The sequence below is a fragment of the Fundulus heteroclitus genome, chromosome 14 (genome assembly GCF_011125445.2).
Source record: "Fundulus heteroclitus isolate FHET01 chromosome 14, MU-UCD_Fhet_4.1, whole genome shotgun sequence".
Classification (NCBI taxonomy): domain Eukaryota; kingdom Metazoa; phylum Chordata; class Actinopteri; order Cyprinodontiformes; family Fundulidae; genus Fundulus; species Fundulus heteroclitus.
In genome coordinates this window covers 17424538-17449739 of record NC_046374.1, presented here as the reverse complement: position 1 = coordinate 17449739, position 25202 = coordinate 17424538, and the positions used below count along the sequence as shown (strand labels likewise).

Below are 25202 nucleotides of genomic sequence, written 5' to 3'. Positions count from 1 at the left end.
AACACTGGTTGGGGGAGTTTTTAACGAGACCTTGTTAACTTCACTGCCTAAAACAAATAAAATAGGAATTGTTGTAGTATGCTGGCTGGCTATATCTATCTTTCTAGCTAGCTAGCTAACTAACTAACTAACTAACTAACAACCATTAGCCAGTATTCTTTCCTTGTTGTGCCAGTAACTAAGCAACGTACTACCTAAAAGTAAAAAAAAAATGTTTTAGCAGTTGTGGAGTAAATTAAAAAGACTCACTGACTAACCAGCTAACACTATTTGCCAGTACTTTGTCCTTGTTGTTTAGTTTGTCAGTAACTTAGCAATTTACTATTGGGCGACTGTGCCTTGATGGGTTGAGTAGTTATCTCGCAATCGGAATGTTGTGGGTTTGATTCCAGCTTCCCCTTGTCACATGTTGATGTGCCCCTGGGCAAGGCACTTAACCCCAAGTTGGCTACTGAGCTGCATATCGGTGTATAAATGTGTGAGTGTGATTGGGTGAACAGCGCTTTGAGTGGTCAGTATGACTGGAAAAAGTGTCAAATAAGTTCAGTCCATTTACTACCTAAACGTAGAAAATATGTTTTATAGTAGCTGCTAAGTAAATTAAAAATAGTATAAATGTAGGAGGTGGACTAACTAGTTTGACAGTCATTTGTTGTTTGGTGTGTCAATAACTAGCCCGTTTACTATCTAAAAGCCGAAACATCTGTTTTAGCTACTTTCACTTTCAGTCATTGAAGTTAACTAATTAACTAGTTGCAGTTTACCACTTCGCTCTAAAAGAAAAAAACTGTCTATTTTTTTACTATTAACCACAAACACTGAAAGTCCAACTATTCAACTATTTTTTTTTCTTTCTTTTTAGGTACATGGTTACTTACATAGTTATAGCTATGATTGTTTGTTTGGTGCTAAAGCAGCAGAGTAACTAAAGCTGGATGGATCTAATAGAATGTCTGCTTACAAGTATTTGTTAACTTTTTTTAAAAAATGTTGCAAAGGCTGACTAACCAACACTTGTTTGCTCTCTGGCTAATTACAGAACAACAAATTTATTGTGTTTCCTGGTTAATAAACTATCCAATGTAAGGTTGGCTTGTTTCTGTTTGATCCAGTTAAAAGATTTATAGAATAGTTTGGTAGAAATGTGTAGTTAGTTGTTTGCAACTAAACCTCTAACAGCACAGGAAATTCTCCTTAGAAAATATTGATTTGTGGGATGTAACCAGCTAACCCAGACATCTACCCATAACAGCTAACTAGCAGCGTTTACTATAACCTGCAATAACTAGAAGTAGATTCACCTTAAGTGCTCCATTAATAAAGGTTAAACAAACTGGTTGAATTTCTAATGACAGCTCCAGTTTTCAGAGCTCAGGTGAGAAAACTCAGGAAGGGGTGTGGTCAGCCGAGAAAGCGAGGAGAGGTGGAGGAACTGAGGAAGGCGCTGAAAACGCACAGGTAGATCTAAAGAACACCTTGTGCGACAGGAAAACCGTAATAACCCAGCGACTATATAGAGACTTTTCCCAGGTAGAAGCAGCCAAAACTGGAGTTTTCTGTTGCATGGGGATCTGTTGTTAAAAAAAAAAAAGACACACATTTAGGACTCGACCAGGATTTGGGATTTTGTTTCCAGAGTCTTCCGTCGAACTCGCTGGAGGTTTCGGTGCCGACATGAACCACCTGTGTCGATGCGTTTCTGGTTGAAGACAGAGCCGTCGAGTCGGGGGGTCCGGGCCTTGTTCTGATTAGCGGTAAGGTGGACTAATTAAATTTAATTTAATTAAAATTAATTATTAAATGTCCGTTTTCTACTGCAGCGATACTGGAACAAACACAGCTTTCCATAAATAACCCGGAACAAATATATAAGATGTAACAGAGCCCATCTTTGTCATTTGGTGTTCATCACATAAGGTCTGCTGTTTTTGTTTTCCAATTTTTTTTATTTATGTGTTTACTTATTGACTTGTTTTTTTGTTAAGTTTAATAATAGATTTACAAGCATGAAAACAAATGAAAGGGTGGCGAAAAATTATGGGAATAAATGACTTGCATGAGTCAAGCCTCTGCATGTGGGTTAATCTTCTATTACTCACACATAATAATAATCAGCAAAGTAAACAGCCATGTCCTAGTTGGATACACCTCAACCTGGACCTTCAAGGCTAAAAAAAATAAATCCCTGTATCATTAAAAAGGCTGAGACTAGCTCTACAGGTGACTTCTTAATCTACATTTGCCCATAAAACGAATAGCTGAGCTCATGGTCACACATACCATTGGGCTGAGAGGGTTTTCAGTAGCTGAACAGGTTAAACATTCATTCATCTGTACACAAAGGGGCCGATGATCACAAACCTCTCCGTTCAGCGGGGTGCTTCTTGGGTTTTTTTGTTTTTTTGCTATGTTTTATTATGAATTTGAATGTTGGAAAGGGCTCACCTGACTCAGCATGTGCGCTTCTTTAATTTGGGAGTTGTCCCTTAGAATGAGCACAAGTCCCAGCTTGTAAGCTTTTCGTCGTGTGATTCGTTGGTTTTTAAGGCAAGCTTGCTGCAGATGTTCATTTATGCCAGTTTTGCTGACAGGGTGGAGTGGAAGCTCCCTGACTCAACCTTGCTGAGGAGCGTGACGATAAGGAGCTGATTTATGGTTGCATTCAGGAACTTCATGAGTGGACGGCTGAAGTTGTAGTTTATCTGCACTATAGGCTGCTTATCAATATTTACTGTAAGGGTGGCCAAACCGAAACGGGAAATAAAGTCCAGATCGTCCCCATCGGGGGTTAATATAGAGTCGTGCTGCTCTCTTTGTGCCCTTTCGACACTATGTGTTACTTCAGCAGTTAAACACATGCAATCTTTGGAGGATCCTGTCGAACTGGTGGCTCCGTACCATAGACAGGCCGAGATTTCCACCTCCTAGTTTTCCACCGTGCTGCGGACGTTTCTGCAGGAATGTTGATGGCACGGCTGTTCAAAAGAAGAAAGAGCACTGAAAAGCACCTAAAAGTTACAAAAAGAAACAAATCTGGCATGTGATCAGTCTTAATATCGCTTATCTCTTTTTCTTTGACTGATTCTGATGTGTGTAGCTTTTTAAAAGTTGTTCCTACATCTACACACACGTGTATCTTAATAAAGTAAATATCATCAAAAAGGTCATTTATCTCTTTATTTCCATTCAAAAAGTGAATCTTGTGTGAATGATTTACACACCTGGTGACATATTTCAAGTGTTTGTTATTATGATTAGGGCTTACAGCAAATCAATACCCACATTTTTGTTTTTCATTAAAAACTGATTGTTACGCATTACGAAGAAATGTTATATAACAGATATAATAGCTTACACAATCATGGGGAAGACCGATGACTTCAGAGCACAGCAGACAACCATTGAAACCTTCCACAAAGAGGGAGAGATAAAATAAAAGACTGTTCACAGTGTGCTGTGTCTAAGCATATTAATGGAAAGTTAAGTGGAAGGAAAAAAGTGCGTCAGAAAAAATTTGCACAGGAAACAAAGGAGAAAAGCTGATTCAACAGTTGGGAAAGATTGGTAAAGGTGTGGACTGAGGCTGGAGACGGAGCTTTAAGAGCCACCACACATGGATGTATCCCGTTCCTTTTTTTATAAGTCGCTCTTGGACCAGAGACCACGTCAGGAGCGTCTTACTTGGGCTGAGGAGACAAAAGTCTCACCTGTTTCTCAAGGCAAGGCCAGGCAAATTTATTTGTATAGCACATTTCAGTACAAAAACAATGCAAAGTGCTTTACACGATTACAACATAGGAAAATAAAAGCAAGTTGGAATAAAATTCAGAAAAAAATTAACAAAATAAATTATGGGAAAATAGAAACTAAAAGCAAATATTAAAAACAGTTGGACTACAAAGTTGAATTAATGATGTTTTAGTAAAACAGTTTAACTAGAACAGTCGAAGGTAATCCTAAACAAATGTGTTTTTTTATCTTGATTTAAAGGAACTCAGGCTTTCAGCACTTTTACAGTTTTTTTGGAAGTTTTTTCCAGATAAGTCCACTAACAGAAGTTAGTGGTCCTCTTTTCCGACTCAAGTGAATTTTGTATTTTTTGCGGTAATAAAAGTCTGGAGAAAGAACGGAGAGGAAAAATACTTCTAGCTGTTAGAAGTCCAGTCAGTAATGATTGGGGGAGCCATGTCGTCTGTTGTCGTTGGACTTCTGTATTTTATCAAGTCCAACGTCAGTGCAGCTGCCTACCGAGACGTTTTAGAGCTCATCATGCTTCACTCTGCAGACAGGAAATGTAATTATGAAGATGCTGATTTCATTTTAAAGCAGGACTGGGCACCTGCCCCCCATTGTCAAAGGTACAAACATCTGGCTCACTGACCCTGATGTTATTGTTACTATTTGCTCAGCCAACGGGTCTGACCCGAACCCCGAAGAGAATCTATGGATTACTGTCACGAGAAAGATGAGGGACACCAGACCCAACAATGCAGATGATCTGAAAGTCCCTATCAGCCTCAGATCCACAGGCGGATCACCTTCATGTCTCATTGTTACCGTGATTCTTGCAGGAGTCCTCACCAAGTACTGAATGTAAATTCTGAATGTAGAATGATCAAAATAAACAAGAACACTTAAAGTTAGCACACAGTTCAAATTTAATTGAATTACCTACATTTCCTTCCAGCGATGCTCTGATTTACTGAGGTACACTAGTGGACTTGGTACACTGAGACAGATTTCTATTCCTACCAACAACAAACTTCAAACTCAGACTAAAGCTGAACGATACCCCCACCAGCTCACATCAAGGGCTTTTTGTCAGGTTTCCCCGGCAACTTTTACAAGCCGAGCCCTCGAGGGACGTTTCATTAAGCAGTTTCACAAGGGGAGAAACGCTGACACAAAGCACGACTTTTCGTTTGTTTTCACTGAGGTTGTAGTTTGTGGAGAACATTCAGAGGAAGGAACTTTAGTGTTCTTAAACTGCTTTGCCGTCGTGTCTGCAGGCTTGTCCGGGCCGGGTCATGCTGATGGACCAGGACACTGAGTGGCTCTACCAGCTCCTGGCTGAAGTCCAGCTGGAGAAGTTCTACGTCCGTGTCCGAGATGGCCTCAACATTACCCGCTTGGAGCACTTCAACTACGTCAAGGAGTCGGACCTCGAGCAGATCGGAATCAGCAAGCCGGGTAAGGCTTTGAGCATTCACGCTGAATAAAAAAAACCTGTGGTCTTTAAATATATTTTTGGAAAAAAATATACGTTGGAAACGTGGGCATTGAGCTGCAAATTTTACGGAAATGCGTCCTGAAGGGCCCCTGATGTGTGTCTGCTGCAAATCGATGCCACTTTTCATATTGTGTGACCAGGGGAGTATTTCTTTAAGCGAAAGCCTGATGCATTTTGTTGCTAGATGAGGTGCTGACCATGTGAAAGAACAGGAATGTCTTCACAATATGGCCGGATCTATTTTCTGTTTTAGCGCAGTTCAAATTGTGCATAAATTCTATCAAAACAACAAAAAACTGGAAAAGAATGTGTCATTTAAAATGGCGTTTTTTTTTGCTATTACTGATATGGGCAGTTGCCCAGGGCGGCATCTGAAGGGGCGGCACACAGCAGCAATATTCGGGAAAAAAAAACGTTTGGTGACTGACCTCTGTGTTGCATAGGATCCCCCTGCTTGCTGCTAAGAATAGGGCTCAGGATCGGATTGCTGTTCATCACATTGAGTGAGACGCAAGTTTAGCGATGCCAAACCACAAAATGTGAAGATTTTCACAAACTGTGCTGGGGGTGGGAGAGGTTGGCACCCAGGTGCCATTCATGCATGAACCTCCACTGATCCTTCAATACTTTGAAACTAACAGTAAAGCTTTGAGCAGTCTTAAAAAGAATAGAAATGTCTTTTGTATCTTCAACTTTTCACATTAAAGAGTCTCAATTAAGCCCAGGATTTCTGTAAAAGTTTTTAAATATCATCCGATGACCTTTTACTTTTTGAGAAATTTTTTTTACTATCAATTTATCTAGTATAGTTCTGGCTCATGAATTAAAGCATCATTACACTGAGACAAAAATGCATAACCCTTAATGTAGAGCAGTAAAAAGGCCTGTCTGAAGGTCCTCTGGCCAAAATTTAGCTTGAAATCAGGGAATTTGGTAGTTGATTAAAACACACCAATGATAACTTATGAAGATTGCTGACTAAAAACTCTGGAGTTACATGATGACAGAGTTGAAAAAGACCAACTTCAGTGGAGAAAGTTTCAAATTTCTTTTGTTTTGTTTTTACATTTTTCTTCAATACTTCTAAAGTTAATGTGAAAATCTAAACTCCAACTGGGCGTGGAAACAAATCCGTACATCAGCTGTTATTCTTTACTGTTTCCATTTAAACCAGGAGTCATTCCTTCACATAAAAGACGGTTTAGGGTTTTGTTCGATCTGTGCTGAGAAGTTGACATTTTAAGTCTGAAAAAGTCTGATAAATACCCACTGAAGGAATTTGTACCCATATTTGCCTTTGTTCAATATCTGCTATGGCTGCCAGTGAATAAAACAGTTAAAGATGCAGGATTAAACTGATTATTCCTTTTTCGGTGTATTTGCTCTACAATAGACCAGCGGCCCACGCTGCTCTATATTGTTTAACATGTTTGCTTAGTGTTTAAAGCATTGTGGTGTCTGCTCGGTCAGCTGATAGGAGCCAGCCTGGTCCCTGACCACAACAGTCAGCGAATAATAACCGTTTTACAGAGCACAGTTTTGAAAGGTGTTTATCAATGATATAATAGGATTAATTATTCTTATCATACCATTTTATTATCCTGGAATACCTTGAATGTTACAGCACTGTCTGTCCCTTAATCTGAGATGAATACGTTGCAGAATTGTTACTTTTTTATTTGATAGAACAATAATTTGGAGATAAATTGGATCTTTTACCATTTCCTTACTTGAAGAAAGACAGATTCAGCAGTTTGGACAGATTATCAGCCATAAAAAAAAAAATTTCTGCCATGATGTGCAAACCTACACGACCTGGAGAGACCACAGGCTGCAGCAGCCAATACAGTCAGGAAAGCACAGATTTGTTAGATTCATATTTTATTCATATCACAAACTAGTCCTGATTCCACTATACACTGGAACTATTATAATACTATGTGAGTCTCATGGCTGTTCTTGATGAAGAGTTATTCACGCACACCGGAAGAGCACCAGGCACACTAGAGGACGTCGGACCCTCAGCCCACCCTCATGAAGCTTGTTTCTAATGGTTTGATCAAAGACATTCACAGGTCACCCTGTGGAGCTCTGGCAGTACTCACGCTGTTCCTCCTTGCACCAAGGAGCCGTTACCGGTCCTGCCGATGGCTTAAGGACCTCCGTCCAGCTTCCTTATAGTAGCTGTCTGTCTCCTGGAGTCTTCTCCATGATCTTGAAGTTGGGCCGGGAGACACAGCAGACTTTCTAGCAACGGCACATATCAGTGTGCCATCCTGGTGGAGATGGACCGCCTGTGCATCCTTGGTAGGGTCCAGGTTATCGCCTCATGCTGATGCCACCAGTAGTTGTCAAACGCAAAACTAGTGAAAACAGTTTTTTTTTTTTTAAAAAGGAGGGGGAAAAATGTCTGTGGCCTATTTCCTGTTTTTGAGGTCATCTCATTGTTGCCCCTTTAGGGGGGCAAACAAGTCCAGTTGCTTTGTTTTGTACCTTTTCTGGATATTATACTCTGGTTAAAAAAAAAAGTTCCTTTCCTTTATTTTGCGCAGTGCATGTTTAAATATGGGTAAATATCTGTATCATGATGTCACAAAAGGGCCATGTGGCTCACTTGATGACAACTTCCACACTGTAAACACAGTCCTGGCTAAAGCTGAAAGTTTGCAGATAGCTCTTCTTATCTGGAGGAAGCTCCCAACCTTTCCCCCCCTGTGCTGATCAGAGTTTTCACTTTGACTTCACTCTCTGTAGACGAGATGCGTCCTTGTATGTTGGCCTGCTCCCAGATTTAGGTCACCGCGGGGATCCTCTGCACCTGTTGCCTCTATGCCAAAAACACAGAGCGAAAGTGACAGTCAAAACAGAAATAGGACTACAATAAAATTGGCTAATATGATTTAGCCGTCTGATGTGCTTTGTCCACATGTTTTGCAGCACAAAGAAGATTATGGGAAGCCCTGAAACGGTACAAGACGGCCTCGCGCACGCGGTCCTCGTGGATCTCCAAGGTCTGTCAGCTCCAGCCGTGCAGTCTTTGCTGGACGCTTTATTTCAAAGCAACGCTCGTGTCTGAACCGCGGCGGGAAGAGTTTTAATGAGCGCTCTCATGCAAACAGGCGTTCAGCAGTCGAGGCTCAGAGGGAGGGGAACCGTCCGCCGCGGGGGGCCCGGTTTACCCGGAAAGCGCCGTGCGGGCCTCACCTCGTCTGATCCAGGACGGTGAGCTGATTCTGGGGGAGAAGTTGGGATCGGGGGCCTTCGGAGTGGTGAGGAAGGGAGAGTGGACGACACCCACAGGCAAAGTGGTAAGAGGGCATGCAGGGGATTGAGATTTCTGAAACTAAATGATACTTTTTTAAAGATTTAATCGGTAAACTCGTGTCTGAGTTTGAGTCTGTTTTTATATTTTATATTTATCAACCTGCCCAGCTACCTGTGGCAGTCAAGTCCATGAGGAGCAGTATGTCCAGACACAACGACACGCTGACAGACTTCCTGCAGGAGGTCACCACCATGCAGTCCTTGGACCACCCCAACATCATCCGACTCTACGGTGTGGTGCTCACGCAGCCCCTGAAGATGGTGAGCTCATATCCGAGTGTTTGGGGGGAATCCGTGCCTGTTGTCCAGCACAGGAATGCACACTGTCCTGTTTTTTTTTTTTTTTTTGCTGTTAGGTAACAGAGTTAGCCCCCTTCGGCTCGTTGTACGACACCCTGCGAGCGCGGCAGTGCGAGTACCCGCTGCTGCGCCTCTGCCTCTTCGCCGGCCAGATCGCGGCGGGCATGGACTACCTGGAGACCCGCAGATTCATCCACAGGGACCTGGCTGCCAGGAATGTGCTGCTGTCCTCCAGGGAGGTGGTGAAGATCGGAGACTTTGGTCTGATGCGAGGCTTGAGTCAGGAGAAAGACCATTACATCATGGGAGCACACAAGAGGATCCCGTTTGCATGGTTGGTCAATGGGACAATCTGACATTTTAAATAGAAAATATACACCTAAAGGGGCATTTCAATAACTATTAATGAGCTAATTCATTTTAGTAATTCATATTTTTCATTAATATCGCCAACTATCTAGAGAGCTTGGCTTACAGCTATTGAAAACTCAGAATTTAGTTTCTCAGAAAGTCTGACATGAGGTGAGACCAAATGTTAAAGAAGAATTTTTTTACACAACTGTGTTTTATAATGCTGAAGCCCAAAGAAACACAGGTAAAACTGCTGACTTGGCAGATGTCCTGCAGACAGGTCACTGAGAGCCTCCGACAAAGAGCGCTAGTCACAAAATGTCTTTACTAGAGAAGCTGGCTGCTCACAGAGTGCTGAAGATGAACCTGTTCATGGAAAGTTGAGTGGAAGGAAAATCTGTTGTGGAAAAAGTTGCATAAGCAACAGGCCGTGGGCGGATTACAAAGCAAGAGCATATTTAAGCGTTGACAAAAGATTAACACAAGGCAGATATGTATCTGTCCTGTGCTAAGGAGCAAGGACTAGATCTATGCTTCCACTGTGATACAGTCTCAAACTTGTGTCATACAGATCAGGGAATTCTCTCCCATTTTATTTCCTGGTCTTTCTGGCTGATGGTCAGGTGGCCCAGATCTTATCTCGCTGCGCTCGTCGCTGTCACAGTTGAACATAGGTGAACTGTGACAGCGACGAGCGCAGAGCTTGTGAAGCGGTGTGCTGTGCTTACCGCTCTTCGTTTATGCCCTCAGCAGCGATAAACTGTTCTTTTATGGCGCAGGCCATAAAAAAACCAATGGGTTTTACAGCGGTGAATGCGCGTCCTGTGTGAAAGGCCCATTAGAACTAAATGCTGCTTCTCCTTGTTTGATTCTGGTTCCAGGTATGCAGAGTAGGCTGGATCCAGAAGACCTTAATGGTCTGGAGGGTTGATACACTGATAACAAGTCTGTAATGTATTTAGGTGCTAAGCCATTCAGGGACTTATAGACTAACAGAAGTATTTTAAAGTCTATCCTCTGAGATACAGGGAGCCAGTGTAATGACTTTAGAACTGGGGTGATGTTCTCTACTTTCTTAGTCTTAGTGAGGACGCCGGCTGCAGCATTCTGGATCAGCTGCAGCTGTCTGATCCACTTTTTAGGCAGACCTGTGAAAACACTGTTGCAGTAATTTGTTTTTCTACATCCTGCTGAGACATTAGTCCTTTAATCCTGGAAATGTTCAGAAAGCTGACTTTGTAATTGTCTTTAGATGCTTTTGGAGATTCAGGTCTGAGTCCATCACTACACCCAGATTTAGGGCCTGATCAGTGGTTCCTCGCTGAAGCTGTGTGCTAACTTTTGATCTCTCCTCTATTGGTCTGAAAATAATTAGTTAAATTTTGTTTTTATCCAGCTGTAGAAAATTTTGGCACACCCATGCATTGATTTCTTCTAAGTATTTACTCAGCACTTGAATGAGTTCATATTCACCTGGTGACACGGTGACGTAGAGCTGTGTGTCATCTGCATAGTTATGGTAACTGATGTTGTTTTGTTATGATCTGATCTAGAGGGAGCTTGTAGATATTAGTTAGCTGGTGAACGATTTCATCTAAGCTTTTGTATCTTATTTCGCTGAATCTGAACATTTAGTCAAAATCAGTTCTAGCTGGAGAAAACGTTGGTACTTAACTTGGCATGGAAGTACAAAGTGATCCTCTAATCCTTTGGATTTTCTCAGTTAAGGAGTTAGCAAATTCGTTGCAGGCCCTGGTGGAGTGGAGTTCAGATGCCACAGTCACAGGAGGGTGTGTTAACCCGTCAACCGTGGCAAATAAGGCACGGGCATTATTAATGTTTTTAACGGATTATCTCAGAGAAGAAAGGTTTCCTTGCATTCCTTTCCCTTTATAGATGTCATAGTGAACCAGGAGTCTAGTCTTTCTCCACCTGCGTCCAGCTTTTCAACGCTTCAGTTTATCACTTCTAACTAGTGGAGCACTTCTCCACAGAGATTTTTTTTCTTCCCAGAAACAACCTTCACTTTGATCGGAGCGATGCTGTCAGTGATGTCTGAAACTTTAGACTGAAAGTTATCTACCGTGGTACCAGTGAAGGCTTAATTTACCATAGTATCACTATGCTGGATAGGCCAGACCAGAACCCCGTAGAGAACCTTTGGAGTATTATCAAGAGATGAGAGACACCAGATACCAACAAATAGGGCACTGATACCATTTTGATGTTTGTATGTCACTTGAACGCAGCCTTCTCTCTCCCGACTAGTATTATACATGTTATATAAGTTCATTAAAGTTGCACTATTTTGGCATTTGAGAGCCAAAACTGAGGGTTTAAAAGAGATTATTCAATTATTAATGTAATTTTACTGTCTTACTGTTGCACTACTATTATAAATGTTATAATTTCACGAATGTTGCACTATTTTGGCCTTTGAGAGCCAAAAGTTTATTCAACTATTGTCACCCATTCCATGTAGGCAATAAAAAGTTCTACTGCCTTAAGTAGTATGCAGTTCTCTCTCTCTCTCTCTCTCTCTCTCTATATATATATATATATATATATATATATATATATATATATATATATATATATATATATCTATCTATATATATATATATATATATAATATATATATATATATATATATATATATAGCTAGATATATATATATATATATATATATATATATATATATATATATATATATATATACATCAAATTCAAACAGATGGTACCATTGGTTGTAAACAATAATCAGCTGAATTAATGGAGAAAAACCTTTAAAATGTATCTGTGTGTAATGAATCTATATAACAACAAGCGTTTCTCCAGGTGTGCCCCAGAAAGCCTGCGTGTCGGCTCCTTCTCCCATGCCTCTGACGTCTGGATGTTTGGCATCACCATGTGGGAGATGTTCAGCTACTGCGAGGAGCCTTGGTTCGGTCTCTCGGGGAGACAGGTACGGGCTTGAGCCGCCATCCCAATGTTGTTTTGATGTTTTTAAACTGTGCCGACTAACGCACTCGTTGACACGTCTGGAATGCGCGTCTCCACCCGTACGCTGTTTTTTTTTTAAACACCTATGACTCAGCATTTTGGTATCACAGCAAACGTACTATTTAATTTTTTTTTTTTTTGGTCCAGATTTTGTGGCGTGTGGAACAAGATGGCGAGCGACTGGAGAAACCGCCAGATTGTCCTCAGGAGCTGTACGCCATCATGAGGAAGTGCTGGGCCCTCAACGCCGGTGACAGGCCCAGCTTTGCCGAGCTCATGACAATGCTGGGAGAGGTTTGACGCTTTTATTGGTCTCCGTGATAAAGTCTATTTTTGGCCAGATAACCCAGTCGGCATATGAAAACGCTGCATTAGTTTTAGTCGGACGTCACCTTTGATATTTTCCTTTTCATTCCCAGACCAAACCATTGCTGGTCCAAGCGACAAGAGACTTTGCAGAGCCCAGAAAACTCCTTCTTGCGCCAAACGACATTGTGACTGTGATTGACCACGGGTGAGTGAGAGAGGGAGAAGAGTGGGATTAGAAAGAAAAAAAAAACCTTCAGATGACACAGTCAGGCTTTGTTGTGTAGAGAAGGAGGGGGTTTGATTCAGCGTTTGCTCCAAAAAACGCATTCCAGCCGTAATCTCAGAGTCCTCGAATGCATTCAGCTTTGTTTGCTGAACAAGTAGAGCAGCTTTGGCTCCGTCCTTGTCGTAGATGGCCAATGATGCATCTGTAATCAAGTTTTTTTCTTTCTCAAGTTGCTGTCATGCATTTATTTCTCTCATTCAATGTTTAGTAAACTGATTTTTGTCTTTAAAACCTTTAATTAAGCCCTGGACTTTACCTTTTCACTAAAATGACTTAACATAAGGTACTAGAAACCAAAGATTTACCTTCAATTTGGTTTATTTCCTTTTTTATTTTTGTGGAAAACAAAATAAAAAAGGAAATGGTATGAGCAGTCGGTGTCTAGCTTGTGGTTACACAGCAGCTAATGATCCCAGTTTAGAGAAACGGAGGGAAGCGGTGGCTTGGGCAAGTCGGCAAACAGCTACTGTATTTCTCGGACTATAAGGCGCATGTAAAAGGCGCACTTAAAATCCTTAAACTTTCTCAAAAAATTGACGGTGCGCCTTATAATCCGGTGTGCGTTACGGTACACTGTGTCACTACCTTATCGGACCTCTGAGCTGTCTACAAGACTGCCTGACTGTAATGTCTAAACTAGAATTGCATTCATGTAAAGGCCCCCACATACTCGGGCGTAGCTCACTCGGCGGGCTCTGCGTGGACACTGCGCGTACAGCTTCATGTCACAGTACGAACTTCTCAGAGGCAAGAAGTCTTTACATTGAACTATTTTATGTAACCCCAAACTTGATGCACTGAGCTGCTCCGGTGCAGTTGCAAGGACGCCCAGCATCACAGTCCCTCTCTGCTCTTACTGACAGGTGGGAGTCTGCTGGAAGAGAAACGGCTCTCAGTGCTCAGCTAGCTAATCACACATTTTACCATCTGAATGTAGGCAACAGTACGCGCTAGCAACAATAAACCCAGTAAGTTAATTTGATGTAAAGTTCAGTTTATTGTTAACCTGACTCTCACTAGCTGTATGTCGCTCCGCCTAGCTCCACTTACATCCATCTGGGACCTCTCCATAGGAATTGCCTGTTTTGAAGGCTGGGCCTTATCAAAAATTCTTGCATATGATTGGATAAGCCACTTGTCTGTCATCTTCATCGACGTGCTATTTCAACCACTCACACCGAAGCTAACCCGTGACGCTGTGAGAGCGACGCAGGAAAAAAAAAAAAATTATGTGTTTGTGGCTCTAGTGGCACGCGTTTTATTGTCAGTGAGCTGACAGGAAGAGGGGGAAAGACAGGCGGCAAAGCGCCGCCGGTCGGAGTCGATCCCGGGCCGACCACGTTGAGGACTAAAGGCCTCCTAATAGGTTCGCGCTAACCGCTCCAGGGCGTGTCCGCGTCCGCCATGGACGCGCCCCGGAAAACAAAACTTGCCAAATCCGGTCGGGAGAAGGGCGAAAACATGGTTTCCACCAACAAAAGCCTTCAGAGGCGTTCTCTGATGTTCTTTTAATGAAACAATATTAGGTAGATTGGACAACATGGAAGAAATAGCAGCATCAATGTTAACGCTTGCTTCTTCGACGAGCCGCCATTGATGTCAAAACAGTCTGACGTCACAGTCGCTTCTCCACTACGTCACATCTATGAAACTCCAGCCCTGCGTCCTGTTTGGCCAGACCATAAAATTGGTTGGAGAAATCACTTTCTATGGGAGATGTCCCAGATGTATGTGAGTGAAGCTAGGCGGAGCGACATACAGCTGGCGAGAGTCAGGTTAGTTTATCGTGGCCTTATGTTAGAAACAGAGCAGTGTCGTCCAACTACTCTGCCTTCCCGACAGAGACGGATTGCTCTCCCTCTCAGGAGAGAGCTGAGTACGCGGAGGGGCGGAGTGATATTACACACTTGGGAAGAATATTTAATGCGCTTTATAATCAGGCTTGGTTTACGGTCCGAATGAGACAGTCCTTGGAGCAGGGCATGTAAATCTCCATTGGAGCTTTTATGGTTCTACAATGCTTTAGGATGTTGTTGTTTTTTTTTTCAGCTCTTTCATACAATTTGTAGGAGCTGCAGATATAAAGTATTAATTGCACTCCTGTCTAACTTTTTCCACAAGCTGAAGCCACGTTTTATTACTTTCCAGTAAAGGGGTTAAGACTATCACGCACATTTCTGTATTGAATGGTAGCGCATTACCTAAAAACATTGACTATGAGTTCTCTGGGATAATTTTCATCTGTTGGTCACCGAGGTTCACTTAAAGCGGCTTGTCTTTGACCAAACGTCCTCCCCGTCTCTGTGTGTGCGCAGGCTGGAGATGAGCGAATGGCGTGGGCAGAACCAGAGGACGCTGGCCGTCGGCTGGTTTCCATCCATCCTAACCGTGCCCGTCACCACTACCTCCAACGCGCTGACTGCTGGCGTTGCCATCATCTCACCACCGTTGAAAGGCAGCCTGCAACACACGGGCCATGGAGATATCCACCCTGACCGCAGCTGGGGAACGCCTGAGAGGCTGGAAGAGTGAGTGTCGCTTCGTTTCCTCATTTCTGCCGTAATCTAGCAAAACTGAACTGATTTATCTCGGTGCCCGCTGCGTGTTGAGCCAACCGTCTAGTGTGATAAAGAAACTTGCCCGGCAGTAATGTGACTCATTAGTTACCCTGTTAGAGCAAATTTTAGGTAAAAAGTAGCTCCAATAATGACTCTGAGTTTGATTACCTCCTTACTCCAAAACGGCTCGGTCCGTGTTTAACTCCGCAACATTTCAGATTTCACAGCGTTTGCTGTTTGTTCTTTTTTTCTGTCAGAATAAACAACCAGTGAATAAAAACTGATTTTTTTGATGATTTTTCAAAAAGTTTCTATGCTTTTGCTGCCCTTGCATTCTGAGACAGGGAGCTTTATTGTTTTTTATTGAGTTCAGCAACGCAATGATCTTTGACCTGTGGTAAGTCAACACGAAGTACACTTTATATGTATTGGCACCCCTGGTAAACATGTTTTAAAAGCCTTATAAATAAGAGTTTATTGCAGTGGCAGAAATATTAGGAATGTCTAACCTTTAACTTCAGTACATTTATTCACGGCGGAAACGGGAGGAAGAGATCCTATTTTGGGAATTTCATATCTGCAAGATTACAAGAATCAAATGCTTTTTTCACCCTAAGTGTAACGAATCTGAATCTGAAATGAGTGAAGAAAATCTAACTTTTTCACTTTATTCCGACTTCCTGTGGACCTGGGGTATTAACAGAGTCCTGTCCCCGTTAGCCACTCTTCAAAAACTGAAAGACAAGAGAACTTAACGCATAAAAACCTAATATTCGTTATTCACGATACAGCGAATAGCCACAGGAGGCGGGCTACAGGCTGTAGATCGTCATCTGTAATTAGAGCAATACATACTGACATGACATGAATTTCTGAAACAGCCTCTCGTATCGTCTGCTTAGCATGGTAGAAGATCTCCAGCTCAACCATAGACATAAGTAGACGCGTCATTGGGCGGGTTCTGCCTATGCTGCGATGCATCAGAGCGTCCGCCATGTTGATTGTGGCAAATCTGCAGTTACTCAGTCACTTAAACAGTATCAGAGGGACTTTAATCTCTGAATATACTTTGTATTCGTAATATTTTTATTTTTGTAATATTACAAGTTTATTTTCGTGTCCCTTTAGCTTCATTCTCCTCAATTTATTCTCGTAAAGAATAAAAATAATTAAAATAATCTAACCTGGCCCTATTACTCCAGGAGAGAAATAATTCTGCAAACTGTGACTATTCTGGAAATGTTAATTCTCATAATATGACGTTTGTCTCATAACATTACCACTTTTGTGGGTTTTTTTTTTTTTGGTTTTTTTTTGTTTGTTTTTTTACTTTATTGTCCTAGGTCTTTTTTTCTCATATTAGTAATTTTACGTCTTTAATACTCCCCCAAAAAGTCTGTTCCTAAAGTTTCACCTGACACGGTTTTATGAAATAATGAAGACCACAATGTTTAGATTTAAGAAATTGATGCTTATATTCATAACACATACACATATACACACACAAATATATATACACACACATATACATACATACATACATACACTACAACAGAACTTAACTTTTTTCTGCCACATACAATATGGCGGTGATGTTGACGTGCCAAACTGCGCATTTACATAGACGACGCGTCTATGTAAATGATGTCTATGAGCTCAACCCCCCCCCCCCCCCACTAAATAAATGCGCCCAAATTAAAAGTTGGATTTTTCCAGATGCTTTTAAGCTAATGCAGACGAACGAGTTTATCTCCAGGCTTTTTACACATCTTTATCAGGGGCGTCAGCAAACATGGAGGTGGCTGTAGCTCATGGCCGCCGGGTTAATGTGTTTCCTGTTCTCACGTCTGCAGCAGCAGGAGGTCACCCCCTGGCAGGGAGCGGGAGGGAACCAATCTGATGAAAATGGCAGGTAAGAGCTGAAAATAAGCCGCCACATTTAAAAGGTGAATCCAACACTTTACGTTCAGAAACTGGCATTTACTGCAAACTTCTTATTCTAGCGGTTATTTAAAAGGAATGGTTATGTATAAAACCGAATATTTGGTAAAAAAAAACAAAACTCTTTAATTATGCTTTTGTTTATGTTCTCCATATCTGATGGTTATAAAAGAAACGATACACCTGTAGAGTAGGCATAGCCTTGTTACATTAAGCCACGCTGCCCCCTGCTGGTTGTATTCAGTACTTTGTCTTTGGTTTAAAAAACAAAACCAGGTGAAACAGGCTTTGTTAGAAGTCGTCACCAGTCAGCTTGCTGCAAAACCAGCTATCTAATCTTCGTTTTATGTTTAAAATGTTGTGGCAGATCTATACCAGCTCACTCCTGCCACATGTCAATGTGCCCCTGGGCAAGGCACTTAACCCCAAGTTGCCTTTGTATGTGTTTGTGAGTGTGACTGGGTGAATACGGCTCCATAGGGTAACTGTGAATGGTCACTATGGCCAGAACAGAGCAACAATAATTAAGTCCATTCACCATAAATAATCTTTGCTTTCAGTGAGAAATCTGCTCTTCTTTCAACAAAACTCAGCTGTTTTGCTGAAAATGTATTTTTCTGTCCTTCCAGCTATGTCTCAGAGCCTGGAGTCGGTCCTGAGTGGGCCTCGTCCCCGCCCTCAGGCTTTCAGGGTGGATCAGCACGGCAGGCCCCTGCCTACTGCCGTGGTCGCTCGCAGCATGATGGCCCCGCAGGACCCGCGGCGCTTCAGCGAGGCCGGCCTCGCCCCCCCTCCTCGGCCGCCTCTCCCCAACCTCAAACGCTTGAACGTGAAGGCTCAGAGGAAGCCCATGGTTCAGCCGCCCCCGGGCCCCTCGTGGCCTCAACAAACGGCGCTGTACCCCCCGGCGCCGCAGCCACAGCCTCCCCCTCAGGTCCTCCAGCAGGGTCTGGCCGGGTCCAACCTGGGGAAAATGGCCCAGCTTACGCGTTCCACCCCGCAGCTGGATGACGACCCGAGGGAAAAAGTGAGGGACAGAGAGAAATCCTCCCCAAAGGAGAACCTGATCGCTCAGGTAGGAGATCACGTCCTGACCCCTCCCCCCACTAAACCAAAGCTGGGCGGGTGAATGTAAAAGCTGTTTGCGGTCCCGCTCAGGTGATGGAGGCGGTGCACGGCGTGACCATCGACGAGGTGCAAACGGCGCTTCAGAGTAACGACTGGAACCCCGTACGGGCGGAGCAGCAACTCAAGGTGGGACTGGAGGGTGTTTGCACAAACAACGCAGACGAGTACTAAACTGGGTGTACATATAAAATACAATTCCATTCAATTTTCAATGCAGTTTTATTTAAAGGTATACTACGCAACCGGGGTTGATTTTCCAGCGAGGCTCCCCCCAGAGGGCAACAGTAAAAGTGCACTGTCGTAAAGATGCTCAGCTGTTCTGGTTTCTCCGTTAACCCAGGCGCGGTTGTTTTGAGCTTAGCAGACAGGTGAACGCAACGAAAAGTTAAAAAAACGGCAGTACAAACAATGACTAACACAGTGAAGGTATGAATATCAGGGTTTCCCGCAGCGCTATCTTGGTGAGGCGGCCGCCGCAGTAGCGTGGCCGCGCTACCGCCTCGGCAACATTCCAAAAAAAAAAAAAAAAAAAAAAGAAGAAGAAGAAGAATAATAGAACTCGATATGCTAGCATGTTTATTTGACGTTAACACGCGGTTCTTTGTTGTTGCTTTCGCGCGTGCATATAGTGAATGGCAGGGCAAAAACACATGGAGTTCTCGCCGTAAAGCAAGACCGACTCTCGCGGTTTTGCACGAGACTACTGAGCCTGTGGGTGCGGGCAGAGGGCTCCTGCGCAAGTGCGGTATTTCCCCCACAGACCACCAGGGCGGCCGAGAAAACCTTTGTTCGACCTGAAATGACTCATTTAATCATCCAAAACGGTATGGAACACATTAATTAACTGAAAAATGTTGCATAGTATGCCTTTAAATAGCGCCAATTCATGAAACATGTCATCTCGAGGCATTTTCCAAAGTCAAATTTAATCAGATTATACAGATTGGCTCAAAAAATGTCCTGTCTAAGGGACAATAACGTGTTATTTGTATCATTAGCGTCATCATATTATCATCAGTGTGATCTCACACAGCAAAATCCAGCTTTTAACTGGAGTAAATTCGTCCAAGGGGAGATAAATCCCATCTTTTAGAGAGAAATGTTTTCAAGAAGATCGCCAGAGGCTCAATTATTGGTACCGCCGCCGTTCATACGTTGTTTCTATACCATTTCACAAGGCTGGAGCTGCAGGGAGGAGGACCTCCCCGAGTCCTGGGCTCTCTCCTCTTAAGCTCACCCTGTTCTCCCAGTAAACGACTGCAACGCCTCAGCTGTCTGTCAGAGGCCAACAGGTTGTTCTGTTTAAAGCTTCCCGGTGTCTCATAGACTTTATGATATCCTGCTCTCAGAGGAACTTCCCATGACCTTTGGCCGCGCTGCACCTCAGGTCCTCCTCCGTAAATAACAACGGGCATGGCGTGCTTCACACCGGACCCACCTGCAGCTTTATGTCACACCCTTCTTGGTGCCGTTGATGCGCACGGTTCCGGTTAGTCTAAATAATGTTTAGAGAACTTTGTATGGTTATATTTGTAACAGTAGGAGACAAAAATGTTTTTATTTCTTTATTTTTTATTATTTTTCTTCCTGGCAATATCCCCAAACAACGAGTTGACAGCTAGACGGCCTGTAATTGTTGCTCTTTCAGTTCAGTTCAATTCAATAAAGACTTCTACAAGGGACCATTTACAGGCACAGTAAAGCAGCTCAAGCATGATAAAAATGTTAAAAGCAGGCAAGAATTGCCCTGTAATGTCAGTAATTAAATAAAAAGGCTGCACCTAAATGAGCTTTCCTCTGGCTTAGGTGACTGCACTGCAAAAACGGAACATAAAATAAGTACAATGTTCTTGTACTTAAGTTAGTGTATTTGTCCTTGATTTGAGCAGGTAAATAAGATGATTTGCCAAATGGAATAAGATTGTTGCACTTAAAATAGGAACACCTCATCTCTATCACCTTATTTCAAGTGCAGGATGTCTAATTATCTTATTTTAGGGGTCAAAATACTCATTCCATTGGCAAATAATCTTATTTACCTGCTCAAATCAAGGACAAATACACTAACTTTAAGAACATTTTACTTATTTTTAGATCCGTTTTTGCAGTGTGGCATGTTATCTTACCTTTCCAATTTTTAAGAGGAGGAAATAGAAATGGACGTTATATTGCATCACATTTATATCCCAGAAAAACTTCCTAAAATCCCGTGTAAACAAAAAAAAGAAAGTGTTTAGGTACTTTAAACGGATCTTTAAAGGACGGTATCTTTTCCCTTCTGAATAAACCTGCTCAAATCAAAGCTTGGCAATCGCCCACACCTCGGTGCTGGGTTGTTCATCTTAAACACAGAAATCTTAAATAAAATATGATAAACCTGAACGTTTAAGTTTTCTTTAGCTTTGTTCCACTAAGAAGCCAGACAAGCCGGGTTTTGTTTGGTGCCATTTGTGAAGGAGTGTATGGATTTTATTGTTTAGTTATGATTTAACAGCAAACCTTCAATACGTCAAACACTGGTTTTACGTCACAGACAGAACCCTGAAGAGACATTCTGTCTGAAGTGGCTTCAGTTTGTAATCAGGTGAGCCCGTGAAGCAGAGATTAGATCCCTGAGAACATGTTATCATGTTTTAGGCAGCAGGCAGGTTGAGAGCGGGGGGGGATTGTGGGAGTCGCCTCGGCACAGAGGCTACATCTCCCAGGCTACGGCGGCCATTTCTCTCCATAATTAATGTGTTTTTCCAGTTTTGCGGGTTAGGTGCTTTTTGTTTCCTTACATTGTGTTACAGCATGCATGCTAGTTTGTGGATCTAGTTTTAGCGCAGGATTCTGGTGGATTTTTCCACCGAGCATTTACAAAAAAAAAAACTCTCCAGCTTCTGCAGGAATGGAGGGTAGGGCTCATCTAACCGCTAGAGATTTTAGAGCGAATGACCACCAGCTTTCTGACTTGTTACGATTTAATTGAGGAGGGTCGCTCTCAGTTTCTCAGGGGTAACCTGAGCTAACGGCTGTCTGTAGAAATATAAGCATCTGCCCTGATATGTCTCATTTAAAAGCTGCCACTGCTGATGATGGAGCTACCTTGAGCTCAACACCCACTATTTGTCTCTTTAAAGGTTCTTAGTTAGACGCTGAATACTAATACTGCCACCGGAGAACCCCACTCATAAAATCCGTGTGACAACGTCAAGATTTAGGTTTTCTCTATTCTTGTTTTCCCCTTCTCCTCAGATCGAGCAGCTTTATTCGCTCAGCCTCTGCTCCGTGGACGACTGCGTGAAGATCCTCTCCAGGCACCAGTGGAACCTGCAGCTGGCCAGCAGATTCCTCATCCGCTTCTCCCGGGAGGAACGGGCCGGCCCCGGTGACAGGGATCGACCTCAGATCAGCGCGGAAAGACGAGTCTGAAGAGACCGGTCGCCGGCTTTGGCCGGTTGACGGCCGACTTTTTCAGCTACGCCTCGCGTCACAGAGACACGGCGCTCCGAGGAACATGAAGGTTTTTTTTTTCCAAACAGGATTTACCAGAGACTAAAAGCCCCCGACCACAGTTTTATATTTTCATTGTCGCCATGTGTTTTTTTTTTTATGTACATTACAAATAAGTGTAATTGTTGCGTTAGACGTGCGTTTGTTGAATAAACTTTATGATAAAAATCAGTCTCTTATTTTGTAAGTACCCACCCAGCCACGGTTTTAACTTATGTAAATAACTCTTTTTGATAAGTGGGTTTTAAAATGGTCTTCTTGATGCTGTCTAACAACCGATGGGCTGTTTGACAGAAACCCGTCTTGTATCACAGTCTGTGCTCCCTTTCCTGACCTTTTCACTGCAAAGAGCTTCAGATGAAAGGAGTGTTGCATCTCCTTGGAGGCTTAAAGTGGGAATTTAGTTTTCCAGCTGGAAAAAAAAAAACATTCCAGAGAAGTAAGCAGCCTTTTTAGGACCACCCAGTCCCTTCAGGATGGATAACATGTTGGAGAATTACACAAACTATGTGAACTTTTTCCCAGTTTGTCCATTCACAACTTCAAGCATATAAGTATTTTGAAGGGATTTTGTGTGATGGAGCAAGTTAAAGTCGTGAAAGGACTTTTGTTTTTCTTCTGTCTTTACTCTCCTATCAGTAGAGGAAGGCCCACTGACGGCCTTCAGAAGTTGCCAAATCAGCAGAGACCCCTGGAGCCCAGTAGACGGGTCAGGGAGAAGGTGGTGAAGTACGAAGCAGGGTCAGGCTGGAAAGCGTGGCTCCAAGCTGCGTCTCTGGCTGTGGAAACCGAGCTGAGTCCTAACTGGGTTTTTATGGAACCAGTTTAGGACCACCTCCAGAACCAGCCCCTGTTTATCATCGCAGTGGATGAGTCTGGCCCTCGGCCCAGCTAAATAAAACCCAATTAGAGCCGCAATCGTTACACGACCTTGAGAAAAAACTTGTAATTTTGGATAAATATCTGCTGTAGGAATTTGTCATTTATAAAGAATCACCATTTGATTTTTAGAATAATTATCTTTATTGTCATTGCAATATGCATTGCAATGAAATGTGTCCTCTGCATTTAACCCATCCTTCAGGGAGCAGCGGGCTGCTGCTGTGCGGCGCAATCTGGGGAGCAATCGGGTCTTGCTCGGGGTCTGTGGGAGTCGAACCAGGAACCTTGCAGCCTCTCCAGGATGCAAGAGCCCTGCTCTCCTAACCACTATCACTCCCCTGGGGACTATTTTTAGGTTTTAAGATCCATAAAGGCTAACATAAAACCTTTGCAAGAAGAGGATATATATATATATAAATAAAAGATAGATAGATATACAGACACACGCACACACTGCATATTTCATTAGAGGATGCTAATATTTGTTTTCAACATGACAAGAAAGTAGATCTAAAAAGATGACTGGTACTTTTAATGCCATCCAGTTGTGAAAATGCAAAAACTGCTAATTTCTCCATTTGTTGTTACATCTATTTAAGAACATTACTTAGTTCTTTAGTATTTTTAGCTAAAGTTATTAATGAGGTTCAAAGAGTGGCCCTGGAGCCGCAGGTTGCCGTTATTTTAAAGACAAAGGTGTTTTTTGCTCTCCTTACAGCAGAGGCTCTCCAGCCTTTCAGGCTGAGCCCCCCTTTAAGGGAAGAAAACCTTCCAGCTCCTCGCCCCCACCTCAGAGAGACTGGAAGAAGATGGTCAAATTTTAATAATACATTAACATTTGCACCAATACATCTTTATTTTTCTCATATGTTGATTAAAGAACTGAATTAGTTTTTGAGTTGCGTCGTCTTTTTGGTTTATTTATAAAAAAGCGATTGACTGAGGATGCTTTCATAAAACAACGAACAGCAAAGTCAGTCATTACAAGAACATTTTGCACGTTTTATTAAGAACCCTAAAATTAGTTAGTGCAAAGAAACCAAGCTAATTTATTAAACTCAGTGTTTCAAAGTTACATTAAGTGCATTGAAAGTTTTATTCATCTTAACGTTATGGTAGTGTTTATCAATCATTCATCCAAGCCAGACTATTTAGGAACCATTTTTTTAATAAAGGTCTCGACTATGAGACCTTGTGTCTCAATCAGGCTGCCTGTGCAGGGAAACATGCACATTTACAACAACAAAAATTACTTCTAAAATGAGTAAAATGTGCATTTTCTGAAGACAGTGGTGTTCTGTGAATTATTATTATTATTTTTTTTTTTTTACAAAAAAGAAAAGCACATTTAATTTATCATATAATTTTTTTCTTCCTTTTGTGTTTTGTCAAAAATTATTTTTTTGCTGTTGGAAACGGAGCCAAAAGAAAACGTTAACAGTTTTATAAAATGTTTTCCTGATTTTTATTTTTTTTTTTAAGAGAAATCAGGGTTTCATACATGATAAAATTACCATTTTATCCTGTATGCTCTCAGCTGTCAGGCAAACGGGTCCATCCTTTGTCTATTGGGGCAGGAATGCAGGCAGTTTGTCCATCACAGGGCAACACACAGACAGGACAAGCAACCAGGCATGCACCAACTCAAGGCATGCACTAACTTAGGGCAATTTAGAGAAGTCAATTAGCCCAACATTTAGTCAGTAGAAGCTGGAGTACCCAGAGAGGGCCTACAAATGGAAACTTTAAATAAAAAGGGCTCAGGTCGCTGCTGAAAACAAGGAAATTGGCTTGTAGTAGCAACCGTGTTGTCACGCGGCCCACTAACGGGCTGCTGTCATCTTGTCTCCACTTCTCTTTTAATCTCTCGCCTCTCAATGAGATCGCAGCATTTGAACGGCATCAAGCAGCGACGCTTTGAGATTCACTCGCCTTCTGGTAAGGGCGAGATATCTTTTCTGTAAAAAACTAAAGAACTGTTCTTTTGTCTGGGCCTAAATAGGGAAATAAATGCCTGACCTCAAACGGAGTTTCCTGGCAAAATAAAAGCTCAATGAAAAGAAAAGAAAAAGTGGGCGTGCCTTTGACACAAGCTCCCAGAAGGTGGAGCAGCAACATAAGTAGTGCGCCACCCCACTTACTTTTTCCTTCATTGTTGTCCCTGAAGTAGGACATACGTTTTGTCTTTCTGTCAGCACTATCAAGGAACATAAAGACTAGAAGCACCAAAGCGCTCTCCGACTTTGGACTCATTTCTGTGGAGGAGTTTCTGGGCTTTTGTTCGAGAAGCGGATATGAAACCACATGTTGCGTATGTAGGTCAAAGAGAATGATCCCTCCCTCCTTTTTCAGGCATAACTACACCAGACCCACAACCATACGAGCAAAGCTTTCA

General features: G+C 42.4%; 1 protein-coding gene across 1 annotated transcript; it reads left to right on the top strand.

Annotated features, from left to right (window-relative positions):
- Window positions 1-1420: 1420 nt before the first annotated feature.
- Window positions 1421-22093, top strand: tnk1 (tyrosine kinase, non-receptor, 1). The gene is made up of 15 exons (XM_036146442.1): window positions 1421-1530; window positions 1637-1754; window positions 5010-5190; window positions 8168-8241; window positions 8350-8538; window positions 8663-8815; window positions 8911-9188; window positions 12044-12170; window positions 12356-12502; window positions 12628-12722; window positions 15119-15331; window positions 17215-17273; window positions 17932-18377; window positions 18461-18556; window positions 21668-22093. Exons 3-15 carry the CDS (start codon window positions 5028-5030, stop codon window positions 21842-21844), a joined length of 2217 nt encoding a protein of 738 aa, XP_036002335.1. The 5' UTR covers window positions 1421-1530; window positions 1637-1754; window positions 5010-5027; the 3' UTR covers window positions 21845-22093.
- The last annotated feature ends 3109 nt before the right edge of the window (window positions 22094-25202 follow it).